The sequence below is a fragment of the Adiantum capillus-veneris genome, chromosome 28, assembly GCF_014529385.1.
Source record: "Adiantum capillus-veneris isolate H3 chromosome 28, ASM1452938v2, whole genome shotgun sequence".
Lineage (NCBI taxonomy): Eukaryota > Viridiplantae > Streptophyta > Polypodiopsida > Polypodiales > Pteridaceae > Adiantum > Adiantum capillus-veneris.
The window spans coordinates 42,557,623-42,575,450 of NC_140958.1; the positions used below are offsets into that span (position 1 = coordinate 42,557,623).

General features: G+C 42.1%; 1 protein-coding gene across 2 annotated transcripts in view; it reads left to right on the top strand.

Moving 5' to 3' along the window:
- The window catches only part of LOC147420333 (mitogen-activated protein kinase kinase kinase YODA-like), a 37,606-nt gene extending 20,038 nt beyond the window's left edge, over positions 1 to 17,568 (top strand). For both annotated transcript variants that reach the window (XM_086504074.1, XM_086504075.1), the window contains 6 exons: positions 837 to 912; positions 14,809 to 14,868; positions 15,929 to 16,039; positions 16,151 to 16,360; positions 16,682 to 16,770; positions 16,858 to 17,568. In XM_086504074.1, coding sequence (XP_086360200.1) covers positions 837 to 912; positions 14,809 to 14,868; positions 15,929 to 16,039; positions 16,151 to 16,360; positions 16,682 to 16,770; positions 16,858 to 17,431 — 1,120 coding nt within the window. In that variant the 3' untranslated portion in view covers positions 17,432 to 17,568. The remainder of the gene's footprint in view (positions 1 to 836; positions 913 to 14,808; positions 14,869 to 15,928; positions 16,040 to 16,150; positions 16,361 to 16,681; positions 16,771 to 16,857) is intronic.
- Positions 17,569 to 17,828: the final 260 nt, after the last annotated feature.

Below are 17,828 nucleotides of genomic sequence, written 5' to 3' on the forward strand. Positions count from 1 at the left end.
GCCTTCAGTCTCACCCACATGTACCTAGAATGCTCATCCCTACGAGCTATATGTATCAGAGACTGTAGCTCCTCCTTGAATAAGACTGCCACTCCTCCTGAACCTAGTCGTCTACGCTCTGACCGAGTCTCTTGTTTGCAAGTTGTCTCCCATCTGTATCCGCTCACATGGGGCATGGACGTCTCTTCTGGTGGAATGTGCTGTTGTATATGGCCTTGGAAATTTGGAGTTGGCTATCGGAGATTCTTTGGTGACCTCCTCTTGACGTCATGGTGGCCTCGTTTTGCTTCAACTCTTTGCTACCTTCTTCCCTCACTACCTTGCTTCTAGCTTTTGTTGTCTCATCCATCTTTTGTAACCTCGCATCACTCGTAGTTTTTCCCTTGTGGTTTGTAATCATTGAATATCTTAGGGGTTTTTTCACTATCTGTCATGTGTGTGCCTACGGGCTGATGTAATGCCTTGAAGCGTGTAATTTTGATTATGTAATACAAAAGGATACCAAGCCCCTCTTTTTTAGAGAGAGAGAGAGAGAGAGAGAGAGAGAGAGAGAGAGAGAGAGAGAGAGAGAGAGAGAGAGAGAGAGAGAAGGAGAAGAAGAAGAAGATAGTTTTAACGTTGTAGGAAACTATCCCAAGAGACCTTAAAGATCTAGCCGACGAGGAGAGTTGAACTCAAGACCTGTTATTCGAGAGTGTTATGAGAGAGAGAGAGAGAGAGAGAGAGAGAGAGAGAGAGAGAGAGAGAGAGAGAGAGAGAGAGAGAGAGAGAGAGAGAGAGAGAGAGAGATGTAGATGTTATTGAGTTGATATTTTTTTTCTTTTTCATGTTTGTAGGGATATAAAGGGGGCAAATATACTCGTGGATCAAGATGGTACTGTAAAGTTAGCCGACTTTGGCATGGCAAAGCACGTAAGTTCCTAGTCATGATTTTTATATTATACATTGTTTGTATGTTCACGTTTTTGCAAATATGAACAATCACATATTCAAGTCCTATGAAGTAAAACATGCATGGGGAACTTTATTAAATAATGTGTAAATGGTTGATAGAGTTTACAATTGATTGCTTTTAAAAAAAAAATCCCATTCGGTTCAAGAAAACAAAAGTAGAGAACTCATTTTGTTCTTTTTCTTGGTGGATGGCATTTAAATGAGTACAATATTTTGCAAGCGAGGATGGTGCTTAGGCATGTTACTTATCTAGTAATTAATACTTGCTGGATATGTGTTTACTTTTACTATGAATATTGATTAGGTGTTGTGTGATTTGTTGTTGATGTGATGAACATGCGATGCGCTATGCTTTAATCCATTTAGTGTAATTTCTGCTATATTGTGTCCTTGTATGTTGAGATGTTATCCATCACTTTAGCACTTGGTCTTAGAATTACATTGTGACATGTCTTCTAAATGTCTCTAGTTTGATTATGCTAGCTATGGCCTTTTTGTAGTTTAAACGTGTTAGGACCTTGAGAAAACTCCTTTGACGGCAAGGCGCCGCCAGGAGCCACATGTATGGCATGCTTGGCAACCTTTGAAGTTGGGCCTATGAGGCTCTACCGAAGGGAGTTGAATGGGAGGAGATAAGCATGCAAGTACCCAAGGTGCTACATTGGTGTCATTGACATGACAGAGAAAGGAGGGGAGAGCAAGTCATTTTCTATTTTTAGAATACGTGATAATTGAGAACAATTTCCAACAATCTGCTCACGTGTCTGACTCTGAATCGTCGTGGTCTCAACTTTGTAGAACAATTTTATGGTGCGCAAACTAACAGGGACTTCACCAATTTTGCAGTATGCTCCATAGACTATAACAGGTTCTTGTGCTATGCTGCTCAAATTGACATTTGGTAACTTTTGGTTTTCCATCGCTCAAGGTTCTAGAAGCGTGGCACTTGCTGATTCTTCATGCTCTTTATCAAAAGAAGGAAATGGGGATTCACTATAATCTCCCCTATCCCTCGTGACACTTTTGCGGGCAAGGCTCGTCTAGGAGCATGTGGCTAGGAGCCGCATGTATGGCATGCATGCCATGGGTTCGCGTGACCCTTAGTAGGAAGCTCTACTTCGGGGAGTTGAATGGGAGATCAACATGTGAGTACCTAAGGTTTTACAAATGGGAAACAACAATGTAATGGATCTCCTCCTTTTGCTCCGTTTTCTTAATATTCCTCTATTATGCTTACTTATTGGCTTTTTTGTTATAAATTTAACTATTTTGCTTTGGCTTTGATTCACTGAACGTATGGTATATGCTTTAATGAAAGCTTATGGGGCTTTATATTGGCTTTGTATGTGCATCGTATTACTCGTATTAAGCAACTATTTCAGAAGTAGATATGGGTTCGAACAACTTTGGTAGTACTTAAAAGCATATCCAGTAGAATACAAGATAGTAGTCGAAGAGTTTAAGAGAATTGCATTATTTATGTTTTCGTTACCGATTAGAGAGTTTTTTGGCGATTGTAGCAATGATAATGTTGTCATAGTTCATTGCGCAAAAGTCAGACCGAAGCATTGAAAGGGATGTTCATATCTTAAATAACATTGCTGTGGTTAGCAATTGATGTTTGTCAATTGGTTGTATTTATATAAGGAGAGCTTAGTGAGACATATATTTTAGAAGCAAAGAAGGTTAACGAGTTTGTCTTAAGTTCACGCAGTGAAAAACATAGCCTGTGAAGTGAATGAGTGAAAGCTAGCAATATATTATAAACATTTGTAGCTTCAAATCATACATCAATTACTGAGCAGTCGTGCCTAACAACACCATTGTCAATGATCCAATCATAAGAGTTGAGGAAAGCAAACTCCCCCTCTTGCTCAAAAGGTATGTGCTTGTGAGGGATCTCCATCTGTGTAACAAGGCAAGTGCTGGAGTCACTGTTGAATACTCTGCTTTCCAGTAATGGACCTCTCTCCACAATTATTACAATGTCTCTTGGCTTTCAAGTCTACCCGCTTTGCATTAGTCTTTGAAGAATGTTGCTATCTCTGTCCAACCTCCTATCTTCCTATGAAATCTGCAACCAAAGCTTCGGTTGAATCAGAAGTTCTCGTTCTAGCTTGGAATTTTAGCTGTACCGTTTGGAAATTGGTCCAGGAACATTGGCACTAAATTCTCTCACGTAATAGTATTCAGTTGCCCACTTGTAAGCAATGAAGTATATAAACCACAATACGAACGTGGTAATTGGGACATCAAATAAACAACCATGTTCTCCGAGGAAACGTTCTTCCCTATCAAAAGTATTTCTTGTCGCAGTGATTGCATCTTGTTGATGTGACATCCCTGAAAACCCCATGACCTAGAAAATAGGGTTGAAAATTGGAGAAAATATGAAATTGGTGTGTAGATGACAAACGAGTGGCACAAGGCCTTGGAATAAAATGCCCTAGACTTGGGGCACCAAGAGTCAAAATAAAGGACATTGCCAAGAGTACAAGGTGGACAAAATAATGGTGGAAACATGCTAGAATGGAGAAAACTACCTCACATAGGCCTGGCATAGCCACAAAACAGCTCACTCCCCATGATGGCCCTTGGACAATTTTTGGGCACTAGCATCTTTGCTAGGACCGGTGAGAGGTGTGACTGATTCTGACACTAATGGCACCCTAGCTCTCAATTTATAGGCATGTGGCCCCAAAGGAACTCACGTTTCAGAGCTATTTTCACAAGTGTGCTCATAAACACATAAAAGGTCATTTGCTACAAAAAATTGATGCCGAAAATTATGTCTAGTGTAAAAGATGCCACATTAGCATCGTTTGTACACGTGCCACATCAATACCTTCATACGACAACCATGTGAGCTTGTGGTATAGTCATGCATTTCATACCACGTTTTGTGTTGCAATTCGTAAGCTGACATGCTCGGATTTGGGTGTTGGTTTCTGACATTGGTGGGGCTTTGCTCCATCTCTCTAGTCGTGTGTAGTAGTGCCACATTACCATTTTGTGACACATAGTCTCTTGATTTCCTCTTGAGACTCATCAATAGAGTTCTCTCTCTCTCTCTCTCTCTCTCTCTCTCTCTCCCCCCCCCCCACAACCCCCCTTGTTTCCTCTTTCTATTTTTGGTGTAGTAGCCTGTCAGCTCTCTTTCGCTACATTTGTTATCTTTTACATGCTTTGGATGACAAATGTTGGCACTCAACCTAGGTCTAGTTGTAACAAACTGTTGACGTGTCGACCTACTGAAGAACGGAGCTACCGGTTGAGGTGCCTAAACCCTAAGCAGAACAAGTAACAGAAGAAGAAGAAGTCCTACTGACTTATGGGGACCCCGTTCGATGGGGCCCCAGGTGAGAAAGGATTAAAATAAAGCAGGACCTGCACACACACACACGCAAAAACTGATGACGTGGCATATTTTAAAAAATTGCGTTGGCATGATGACGTGGCAAGTTGTACGGATTTTCGCGTTTTGCGTTGGCTGATGACGTGGCAGGCTGTACGGATTTCCGTGATTTATGTTGGTAGCTTTTTGGCTTTGCTTTTGGACCAGATGCTTTTGAGTTTGAAGTCTTTTTACTATAAACTGCTTTTGATGCCAAGGGCTCATTCTCTGGCATGCTTCCTGGAGAAGGTGCAGAGTCTGGAGTGCTGGCTCGTACTGAGTTGATGCAATATAAAGAAATACCAAAAGGCGCGCCAAGGTTTGGGGCCAATACTCTTCGGGGTGGGATTCCGCCACTATGTGTCGCGTGTCGTCTTTCTCTTTCAGTTAGTTGTTATTGAAGTACTAAAAGTCTGTTCAGTCTGCTCTATTCTATTGGCACGTGGTGCTCGTCTTGTGACAGTGGTATCAGAGCATCAGGCGTGTGCTTTTCTGAAAGCATACCCGTCCTACAAAAGAGCAAACAGAGCTATTGAAATTTTATTTGAGGGATCTTCGTCCTCCAACCCGGACTTATTAGCCACTCCCACCCTTACTTCATCGCGCATCGGGCGCGCTCCCGTCTTCACCGCTCATGTCTTACAGGGCATAAGCTAATTAAGATCACTTGCAAGAGAAGTATCCAGATTTGTTTCAAGTCACTGTTTGTCTCAGAAGTAGTGCCATGGAGATGTTGATGTCTACAGCTACCAAGCAACATATTCTAAGTACTTGGCAAGCTTTCAAGAAAAAAATTTGCTCGTAGTTGTATGGTTTTTGACATCTTCCTTCGGTGTGCAACTTCTGGTAGAGTGGTGAAGCCCACCTGCTTCAACAACAAAGAGAGAGAGAGAGGCTCGTACGATTTGGGGGAATTTGCTAGTGAGGTTCTTGAGGCCTCACTTGCTCCCTTTATTAACTTTGGACCTTTTAAAAGGTCTTAAAAATGACCTTAGGCCATGTTCAAATGTGAACATAGCCAAAGCTGAAAATATGACTTTATACACTGTTAAATGTACAAAGAGGGCGGCATTAGGCCTTTAACCCAACAACCTCCCACTTAAAGGCATAAGTGGCGCCTTTAAGTTATCCAACTCCCACCATCTGTATGCAATGCTCCTGTTGAGCTTTAGCAAGGCTCTTGGTGAGAACATATGCAGGGTTATCATGTGTGTGAATCTTACTCAAGGTGACTAGACCATCCTCCAATACCTGTCGTATGAAGTGGTATCGCACATCAATGTGCTTTGTCCGTGCATGAAACATGGCATTCTTGGCCAAATAGACAACACTCTGGCTATCACATCCCAAGACAGGAGTACTAGCAAGCATACCAAGCTCGTTGACAAGTCTGCCCAACCATATGGCCTGTTTAGAAGCCTCAGTGGCTGAAATATATTCAGCCTCAGTAGTACTTAATGCCACAATTTTTTGCAGTCGTGAACACCAAGAGACAGCACCACCAACAATAGCAAACACATAGCCACTAGTGGACTTCCTGGTATCCAAGTCACCTGCCATATCTACATCACAATAGCCCTGCAACTTCAGGTCACTTTTGCCATAGCATATACACCTAGATCGTGTACCTGACAAGTATCTCAGAATGCATTTCACAGCTTCCCAATGTGCTTTGTCGGGATTAGACATGTATCTACTAACAACTCCCACCGCATGGGCAATGTGAGGACGAGTGGCAACCATAGCATACATAAGAGAACCACAAGCTGATGCATAAGGGATTCCCTTCATAGCATTCACTGCCACGTCATCCTTTGGGCAATCGGCTTTGCTAAGTTTTGTGTGTGGAGGTAAAGGTACTCCAAGTGACTTAGCCTCAGTCATGTTAAACATGTCAAGTACTTTAGCAATGTACTTTTCTTGAGATAAGAAGAGCAATTTCAACTTTCTATCTCTCTTGATTCTCATGCCCAAGATGTGCTCAGCATCACCTAAATCCTTTATTGCAAAAGCTGAATTCAGCTGATGTTTAAGAGCATCAATGGTAGACTTATGCTTCCCCGCAATCAACATATCATCTACATATAGCACAAGGATTATAGGACTTACATCAATATCCTTCTTTGTATACAAACAATGGTCTGAATGGCTGCGTTTAAAGCGTTGAGACAGCATAAAAGTATCAAACTTTTTGTACCACTGACGTGATGACTGCCTCAAACCATACAGTGCCCTTCTTAGTTTGCATACAAGTTCCTTTCTATCAGGAACTACAAAACCCTCAGGTTGCTTCATGTAGATATCTTCTTCAATGTCACCATGAAGAAAAGCTGTTTTTACATCCATTTGATTCAATTCTAAGTCAAGCACTGCAGCGAGAGCAAAAAGGACACGCAATGTCGTAAGCTTTACAACAGGAGAAAAGATCTCTTGAAAGTCAATCCTCTCTTTCTGTGCATACCCTTTGGCAACTAACTTTGCTTTATACTTGGGCTTTCCATCAACACATTTGACCTTGTAAACCCATTTGTTAGGAAGAGCCTTTCTTCCTTTAGGCAATGGCACAAGATCCCAAGTATTGTTTGCATGCAAAGATTTGATTTCCTCTTGCATCGCAAGCTCCCACTCACTGCTTAACTCACATGATTTTGCCTCTTTATATGTAAGAGGCTCACCCTCATCTGTCAACATAACATGATGCAAAGAGGGCTCAAAGCGCTGTATCAACCTTCTGACACGAGTAGACGTGCGTACCCAATGATCTACATTCTCAAGCACAGGTTCTACATCAGGAGGCAACTCATTTTCAGCATGCTCATGCTGTTGAAAATCATTTTCAGCCATGACAGGTGGCTGTCCATCCTCATTTGGAGCATCTAAATCATGTCCTACCTCTTCTGGCTCAAGGTTAACCGGCTGATTATCAATTTCAGCTTGCGGTAATGCATCTTGAGGCTCTTTTTCAACATCAATAGGTGGCAAGAGAGACTGAAATTTTTCTTGTCAATTTCAGAAGATACAGCATTTTTCAGCAATTTAGCCTCATTGAACAGTACATCTCGGCTGCGTACTACCCTCATAAACTGAGGCAACCATATCCTGTAGCCCATTTCACCCTCTTCTCCATAACCTAGGAAGAGTCCTTGGATGGACTTGGCATCTAGCTTTGTCCTCAAGTCATTACGAACATCCACAAAAGCCTCGCAGCCAAACACTCTCAAATGATCATAAGAGGCAGGTTTGCCAGAGCAAACCTTCTCTGGAATGTCATTTTTCAGCGTACTGTTAGGAGAGCAATTGAATACATGAACTGCAGTTTTTAAAGCCTCTCCCCAAAACCCATGAGGGAGATTAGCCGTGGACAACATTCAACACACTCTCTCACATAAAGTACGGTTATACCTCTCAGCCACACCATTAGAAGATGGATTATAAGGGGTTGTCAACTCCCTTTTAATCCCATATTCTTCACAATAACGCTGAAATTCAGCAGACGTGTACTCCCCCCCATTGTCAGATCTCAGACATTTAAGCTTATTACCCTTTTGCGTGGTCACAAAAGCATGAAACCTCTTAAATGCATTAAATGTCTCACTGTTATTCTTTAACAAATATGCCCAGCCTTTCCTAGTGCAATCATCAATGAATGTAACAAAGTATAATGCACCACCAAAAGACTTAACAGGCATTGTACATACATTGGAGTGAATTAAATCAAGAGCATTAGCTTTGCGCGAGACACTAGAATAATAAGAAGACTTCTTTTGTTTACCATACAAACAATCATTACAAAAATCTAACTTGGTGCCCTTTACATCAACCCTCTTCAAAGAGGAGAGCACATCAAGTCCCTTCTGGCTCATATGGCCAAGTGTTTTGTGCCACAACTCCAAATGAGAAGCAACTTCAGCCACTGCAAGAAACTTGCCAGGCAAAGCTTTGCCATGTAAATAGTACAATGTACCACTCTTGCATCCCTTGACAATGAGCATTGATCCCTTAAGATACTTCCATGAACCCCTAGCAAAAATGGTTGTATAACCCTGTGCATCCATCTGGCCAACAGACAATAGACACTTCTTTATGCCTGGTACATACCTGACATCTTTAAGCATAAACTCTTGGCCATTGTTTAATGCCAAGCGCACAGTGCCCATTCCTTCAATGTCACAAGCATGGTTATCCCCAAGGTAAACCTTGCCATACTTGTCTGCATGATAAGAAGCAAAACACTCCAGAGATGGAGTCACATGAAATGAGGCACCTGAGTCTACTATCCAAGACTGTGTAAGGCCATCATTTGCACTTAGCAATGCATCAATGACATCTCTACGTGAGTTAAGCATGTCTTCTGCATTTGCTACAACAAAATCTGAGGGGCATGAAGCTGCAACCAAGATCTCTTCACTTCAGATAACTGTGTGATAACCACACTAGAGGATACATTGACAGTCTCCGAATCCTTGGAGGAGGTACCTGCTGATTTTTCCCCTTTCTTATCCTCTGTCTTCTTCTTCTCATGTGATTCCTTCTTTCTTTCCTGCTCTTTCTTGAAATACTTGCAATCTGGCTTCTTATGGCCTTTTTTGCCACATTGATAACAAGTCACATCCTTATCCCTAGACTTGCTTTTGCTCTTGTTTTGAGTTTTGGTACCTGTATTTTGCTTCTGACTTCTGCCTCTCGCATTATAAGCAGAACTGCCACCTTCCCACCACTAGACTTGCGTCTAATTTCCTCATTTAAGATGGAGCCTCGCACTCGATCATATGTGAGGTTGGGGCTATTACTCAAAGAAACCACAAGCGTTTCCCAAGAGTTTGGCAAAGTCATCAACAAAAATATGGCTTTCAACTTGTCATCAAAAGGTTGAAGCCCAGTATCCTGTAGCTGACTCATAACACTGGTGAAAGCACTTAAGTGCTCAGAAGCCGACTTGGCTTCGTCAAGCATCATGTTCACCAGTTTGCGCATCAAATGCACCTGATTCACAGGGGTGGCATTCTCATAAGTGGCCTTCAACTTATGCCAAATTGCATGTGCACTGTCCAAGCCCTTTATGTCCACCAGAATGTCATCGATCACAATCATTTTGATGTAGGCCTTTGCCCTCTTGTTGAGCTTGGCCCAATCCTCATCCGGCATATCCTCAGGCTTTACAGCCAAAAGGGCATCCTCACAATCCTTGAGGAACAAAATCCCCTGCATCCTATCCTGCTATAGGTCGAAACCTGTACCGTCAAATCGCTTGATTTCCATCAAGCTCTTGGCATCAGACGACGAGGAAGTAGAGGCCATTTGCACGGATAGAAATGCAGCAGAAAGTGTCTACTCAAAATCTAAAAATTTTCAGTGATCACAATGTACCGCACGTTGCATACAATGTGCTGAAAATTTCAGCAATTAACAAGTATCCCCAATGCGTACTTGCTTAAATCCACAAAAGGCGTACATAAACCTCAATTTGTTACATAAAAACAGTCCAATTTTGATTTTTTTGCAAATTTACTTTTTTGGCGCATCAATTTGCATCAAATGGACCTGTTTTGAGTGGGAAAAGCAAGGGGCATTCACGGAAATCGATTTAGAACACTTGCGTTTTGCTGTTTTGTCTTGTAATTTTCTGGTTTTTACTTGTTTTGACCTAATTTCAGCCTGTTTTAGGCTGTTTTGGGAACCCTAATCACCCAAGGTGACACCGGAAGCAAGGGGCTTCGCGATGAAAGCAGAAATTTGACGCGAGAGAAGCCTTTTGCCTGTTGTCCAGCCACCTGCGCAGAGCTTCTGAAACCCTAATCTGGCTCTGATACCAATTGTTGAAGCAAGTGGGCTTCACCAGGTGGAAGAGAAGGTGAAAGAGTGCAGGTTTGTGCACACTGAGCATAGGCGAAAGAGCGAGAGAGAGGTGGCGATGGAAATCGAAAATACACAGAGAGAGAGGCTCATACGATTTGGGGGAATTCTCTAGTGAGGTTCTTGAGGCCTCACTTGTTCCCTTAATTAACTTTGGACCTTTTAAAAGGTCTTAGGCCATGTTCAAATGTGAACATAGCCAAAGCTGAAAATATGACTTTATACACTGTTAAATGTACAAAGAGGGCGGCATTAGGCCTTTAACTCAACACAGAGTGGGGTATCCTGAAATGCTTGCCATGGAAAACCTAACAGATTATATCTTGAAATTTCTTGACATCTCTCAATGGATGTCTCTTCTTGAGTTGATAACCTTGGAGGTTCGATGCGATTGCTATCTTGGGACTACCATCGCCGCCAAAGAAACATTGTCTGTCCAATAGCTGATGGACCATGCTGTGCTCGGCTACGACCTTATGGAATGAACCTAACCCTAATTTTTGGTGCAGGTTCCAAGATGGAAAGTCATCCGACTTTTCGAGCTCGACTGATGTCGAGATTGCTTTTTAAGTTTGAAATCTGTTTGAGAACTTGTTTGGTGATCCTGGTTGAAATTTGTTTGAAATGGATGGTATCTGTTTTGAACTTGTTTTGGTGTCGATTTGAAATGTTTGACTCTGGTTTTAATACTGGTTTCATTGATTGGTGATTTTACTCCCGGGTGGAGAAGTGAGAAATACTCTTTTGGTATTGTTTGAACCTCGGAACGACGCAGGCCGATGCCTGGGGAGCGTTTCGTTGTATGTTTGAAAACCTCAGAATGACGCAAGCCGATGCGTGGGGAGCATTTGGCTGTATGCTTGTAAAATAATTGTTGCTGTGACTCCCGGCCCGGACCTGGATGGTTATGCGGGAGGAGTATTAAGAAGTTTGAGCAGTGGCTACTCTCAACACCTTCGAACGACACAGGTTGCGGTCTGGGGGGCGTTTGGTTGTAAAAGGTCTCTATATCTCCCGGCCCGGACCCTTTTAGGTTATGCTGGAGGAGTGATGAGGGAGTCGTTGAATGTCTCCCGGCTCGGACCTTGTTAGGTTATGCGGGAGGAGTGTTCATCGGCGGCTTTATGTTTCTATGTCTTGTAACATGCATATGTAAGCCTTTGTGTTGCATTGTGGTGTGCTAGCTACTGAATATTCCTAATTGGATGAGATTGCTTGGGTATGTAATTTTTTAGTGCATCAAGACACCCGTGGAAGATCAGTACGATCTGGGTGTGATGGCTAATTTTACTACGCCGGAATATCAAGAGTTCCTATTTGGACGAAAGGAGAACCTAGCTCCTTGATCAAAAGAGCAGAAAGGAGAAGCTAATTCCTTGATCAAAACAACCGCAAGGAGAAGCTAACTCCTTGATCAAATGAGCAGAAAGGAGAAGCTAACTCCTTAATAAAAAAAAAAGAGCAAACTGATTGTCCCTCGGAGTGTCCCTCGGAAATTTTTGAGCTAACCTGAGTTGTTTTGCAGATATGCTGTAATCGAGGACGACTACCTTCTTTCAAGAAGGGGAGATGTAACAAACTGCTAACGTGTTGACCTACTGAAGAACGGAGCTACCGCCTGAGGTGCCTAAACCCTAAGAAGAACAAGTAACAGAAGAAGAAGTCCTACCGACTTATGGGGACCCCGTTCGATGGGGCCCGAAGTGACAAAGGATTAAAATAAAGCAGGACTTGCACACACACACACACACAAAAATTGATTACGTGGCAGATTTTCAAAAAATTGCGCCGGCTAATGATGTGGCAAGTTGTGCGGATTTTCGCGTATTGCGTAGGTTGATGACGTGGCAGATTGTACGGATTTCCGTGATTTACGTTGGTAGCTTTTTGGCTTTGCTTTTGGACCAGATGCTTTTGAGGTTGAAGGCTTTTTACTGTAAACTGCTTTTGAGGCCAAGGGCCTTTAAATATGAGGCCCCACAATCAACTCCACAATGAAGAGTATTGTGAGTTGCAAAGGTGGCAGCAAAAGTTGCAATGAAGACAAGAATTGGCTCGTGATCCGGTGGACACCTCGACTCCGATCTGGAACACCTACATTGCCACATACAAGAACAAGGCACATATAGAGAAGAGAGATCTGTTACGTATCCTATTGTTACGGACACACTACACTGCGAGCTATGGGGTCATGGCTTTGTGTGAATAGCCTCCTAAAGATTTAAAAAGTAAGAAAGGATATGAAGCCAAGTGTCAATGAAAAAGAGTGTTGGCGAGGTTGGACGGGGGTGGCTGCCACGAACCCATGAAGGGGAGCGAGGTGGAACAACTTGTGTGTGTGCATGTGTTGTTTGCTGGCAACTTACGTCCTTGCCATAGCTTAGCTCGTGAGGCCACGCCTTGCAATACAGGTATCAGGGCTTTCCCAACTGTGTTGGTTACGAGGCACACTACCAACAAAGGAGTCTAGTGGCCTTAGAACCCATCCCGACATGAGAAACCTACCTCACTGACTGGGCACAACCACAAAACAGTCCTCACACCCTAACACTTGTCCTTGGAAGAAACTCGGATCGGCTGGACGAATCCATAGAGATACTCGAACTCCTAACAGTGAGGTGCATATCTGGAAAAATCTTGCAAATCTTGAAGAATCGTGCTTTTTGCAGTGGTGTTTGGGTAAGATACACATGTACTTGGATTAGGTCCTTCACATGTCAATTTTATGTGAAAGATGTACCGGATGCTAAGGAACTTTATGCACTCCACACTAGAGGAAGAGGTATGTTTCCTTGATGTAAATGAAGTAGTATGGTGTTTTGTAGTTATGTGCATCCTTCACAAACATTGTTGCACATAGTGCGGTTAGAGATGGTTTAGACCGTGAAAGTTTCCATATTCTATACGAATGCCCATATCTTACAAATACATCGTACTCTATAACCGTACTTATAGCTGTATGATACAACACACCGTGCTACATCAAATAATCCTGAAAGAGTTTTTCTCGTCTTTGTTCTAGTAAAACTGCTTTTGTTGTTCAATCGTGCCATATTATTTCTTTACTCGTTGCGAAAGGATACTCATTTAAAAGAATCATGAAAAACGTTTGTTCATTTTTGCATTGTAGTAAGTTTATTTTTAATGTTTCTTCCTTTGGAATGTTCAAAATAATCAGTAGTAAATCAAATAAAAGTGGGGAGCTTAAAAAGCCCACTTATTGTTTGACTTAGCAACAGACTATTTTGTTGATTTGATCTCTAGCGCTTCTAGTATTTATACCTTGACAAATGCTAGCCTTTATTATGGTTGAGTATGCCCATCACCTCCGGAGGGTGATAGAAACTCAGCTCGTTGGTTTTGTAGAGTACGTTCAAAGCATGAATGACCTCTATACAAACCTGCACCTACTCTTGGGCACTGACGACGTGAGTAGGGATGTCATAGCTGTTGTCCAAGCTATGCATGATAAAGGTGATAATCTTATTCTTCCTGTCTGGACAAGCAGTGAAGTTGAGGTCCCATATTGTCAAGTTTGGATCTTTGTACTTCTTTGGTTATTTGCAGCCTCTTCTCCGATTTCGTATTTAGCTTGTGTTAGGAATTAAGAATTTGTTCCTTCAGAAATCGTTGTGTTAAGTTTGGTTTCTAGGATTAAGTTTTCAAGAGGCCTTATCCTTTTTTGTTTAAAGTTGAGTACTTGTTTTAAGTTTTAGCCAAGTAAGCCGTGTCGACTTATTTTGCGCATGCCTTTCCTAAAAACATGTCTAAGTTAATAATGTTTTGTTTTATCTAGTTTTGTTTCATAGCAAATAGTTTTTTTTTTCATTTTCTTTTCTCGTGTCCCTTGCTTCTATAGTTTTATGAGTGCTTTAATCCCTCTTATAATTCGTAAGTTCAGACTTTTCTGAACTCATGAAGGTATATGTAATACTTTGTACCTTACTGTATGAAACCGTACTGTACTTTACCGTATGACTGTATGATGATAACCCTGGTTTAGACAGAACTCACTTTGAACATAACTCTCGGTTCTCAATTAGTTGTTTAATCTTGTTCCTGGTTCATTGATTGGCATGTAAGTTTGGTGTAACCTGATGTGGCAATTTTTTTGTACAGTACTGAGTAAATCATATAAAAACCTGCACCAAAGTCAAAAGTTATGTACATTAGCAAATTGGGGAATCAAATAATACTGTTGAGTTTAGGGGTGCAGTTCCTGTGACATGTGTAGGGTTGATGGTTCGCACCATCTTGTTATTGCTTAACATGCCGGTTCTCTACATGTTTTTTCTCAGCCATTTCGGACAGAGCTGATCCACACTTCAATACCTCTACAATTGTTTAGCCACGGGAGTGTTTAGAGAACTTGTATGGGAATAATATTGAGGCTGTTACAAATAGTATACCTGTGTTACACTCGTGAATAAGTTATCGCGCTTAGTTAAGGATGAAGCTAGCCTTGTAGGTGATATTATGATTAGTTTTCTTTGTTCTACCGCGTGCATTATTTTCTTGTTACTCAAGTTCTGTCAAAGGTCTAAACAAAGGTTCTTTCTCGATGCACAAGTTCTATGAAAGGGTTAAAAAAGGGTTCTTGTTTGCAGATAAAGGAGCAAGGAGTCCCCTTGTCTTTCAAAGGAAGTCCGTATTGGATGGCCCCAGAGGTGTGCATTTGTTTTCATTTTGAAAATATAGTGAAATTTGTCAAATGAACTATGTGTTTCATGCTTGATTGATCAAGAAAGGTCTTCTGAGTGTATGTCTCCCATCCAATCATACCCCCTTGTTAATGCACGTTTGATTTTGGGTGCGGTCTTATAGGCTCTTTCATGGGCGTAATACATTACCTTTATGATTGTGTCAAATTTTTTCTATCTTCTGTGGTGTGTATTCCCTGTCACCCACCTTATTTTTGTGCTAATTTTTCCTATGCCCGAGTGTGCTCGGCATGTCTAGAGTTATGACAGAAACTGCAGATCCTTGTATTGATGTATGTTCGTGTGTGTCTCTGTCTGCTGTGGTATGTGAGATCATCTATTGGGCACTGATGACGTTAGTGGGCTTGTCGAGTATAGGCATTACTATAAATGATGGAGCTGATGGTTATAATGTTTTATGGATGACTACCTTGAGTCTATACCTCGCGTTTTTCTTTACAGGTCAATCTGGGCTTTTTTGGGATTCATCGCGCACGCGCACACACACACACACACACACACACACTCAGAGCTATGACCTATGATTGATTCTTTTTCTAGTACTAACCCTGAGAATCACTTGACGCTGTCAGCTGGCTGAGGGATTAATATTGCTGTTGTCTGGTTGGCAATGCATAGCTTCTTGTATGTAGGTCGCACAGTAAACTCTAGGAAAAGTGTAAGCTGTGTTGCAACTGGCCATTGGATTGGCCGACTCATGGATTTGCATAAGGCTTGTATAGGCATAAGAGGAAATCTAGGTACATATTTTAGGAAAAGGTGAAGTAGCCAAAGAATTTATACCTGGATGGATGATGGAGCATGTCAGTTAGCTGTAAACTGTACACTTGGTGCTGAAGGCGGAATGAGTAGGTCTTTGTCCTCAATATGTGGTGCCCTTGTTCTGCCTAATATTGTGTAGTTCTGTGCTATTTGGAGGCTCCAAATTTGCTATAGAAGTATTATCTGGCTGTTTAGAGGCTGTTGTAATTGACATGAAATAAATTTTTCGCCGTAAATATTTCAGGTGATCATGCAAAAAAATACTGGCTATGAATTTGCGGTTGACATATGGAGTCTTGGATGTACTGTGATTGAGATGGTCACTGGAAAGCCTCCATGGAGTGAATATGAAGGGGTAATTTTCGAGAGGTTTACTGCACTTCTTTTGCAATGAAATGTGGTGCCTGGGTAGCATGCATGCAATGTATGAACTCATCTTCGCTACCCATCATTCTTGGTTTCTCAGGTAGCAGCCATGTTCAAAGTTACTAGAGCAGAAGGTCCTCCAATTCCAGAGGGCCTCTCACCTGAAGGACAGTCCTTTATAAGGTGTTGTCTTCAAAAGAACCCAGCAGAGCGCCCATCAGCAGCATCCTTACTGGACCATCCTTTTGTACAGATACCGAATGACGGCCCTGAGGCGATGCCCCATGCTCTGAATATTCCGGATTTTTTTGTAAGGCCCTATCATATTGCAATTGGGCTTGATGTCGGTGGATATCAATGGCTATTACATTACTGGTCAGCATCACACAAGTGATCATTGTTCATATCTTCTATCTAGTGGTCACTGGTTACTAGAAGGTGTCCTCCAGCATTATATTGTTTTGGGTTGTCGTTGGTTCTACTCTCCTCTCTCTCTCTCTCTCTCTCTCTCTCTCTCTCTCTCTCTCATTCACTAATGTATTAGCATTGGTTATCTGGTTGATTCTTTATGTCTCTCTCTGTGTCTGCGATTTTGAACAAAATTTAGTAAGGCTTTAATTGGTGGTCACAGGATGTTGGAGAGAGAAGTGTAAGGCTAGATAACGATGGCAGTTCAAGAGGCTTTGCAAGAGCAGGAGGATCTCAATTTTCAAATACAAAGTAAGCTGACTTGATTCAGTAATTGGTTTCTTCTTAGTAACAGCAAAACATTTAGTAATGTCATATATGGGTGGATCCTCTTTCCAGGGAGTCGCATGCACCAGCTCGACCAGGAATGTTCCCCTCAATGAGTGCCCCTGTCTCACCACGATCATCTTATCAACCTCATGGAGGTTTGATTCCAACACGGTCGGCAGGTTTTCTGCCTGGGTACGCCACCCCTCCAACAGGTGCCACTGGAAGCTCCAGTGGTATTGACCTATATACAACTATCAGTAATCACTCAAACGTGCCTAATAGGAGGTCTGGAAGGCAGCTTGTTAGACATGGGGTTCCGGCCTCTCTTCATGTCACGGTGAATGGGCCGGATGCCCAATGGGGTTATATTGCAGAAAATGGCCCAATGCCACAGGTGTATGGTCCCACTAGTAATGGGTTTTACATTCCAGGGACTTCACGATCACCTAGAGAGAGATCATTTCGACAAAGAGAATCAAGCTACTCACAACAGGGCACTGGTGCTCTTCAAAGAATGGATGAAAGAGTAACGCAAGTGCTTCGGGAAAAATCGCCACAGCAGAGTCCAAGGTATCATGGGCAAACATTACCGACAGGTTCAACAGCTATCAGTCACACGAGAAGACATGAAGTGAATCCCTAGGTTGTTGAATCAACTTGTATGGCATGAGACATGATAGCCATATTCAAGTGATGGCAATGTCTGAAGTCGTCAATGTTGTGTGGATTTGAGCAAAGCCTGCAATTTGCGTCGTCCTTCAAAAACAGAATATTCAAGTATATTCAACAGAAATTGTGCATTCTTGTTGAAGAAGAGGTGAACAGGGGAATACTTCTTGAAGTGATGAGCAGTGGCACTTGTGCGTATTTGAAGGGCTGGAGGTCTCTCTCTTCTTTCATGATGGGCCTGCCTCTCATGAAACATCTGTTGGGTTATGTATGTATATTGGATGGAGTCCTTGAGAGCAGAGTATCCAGGGTTTGGAGTTTTGTCTCAAACAGCTGCTTGGGTGTAGTCTCTACTAACATTTTCCCACTCA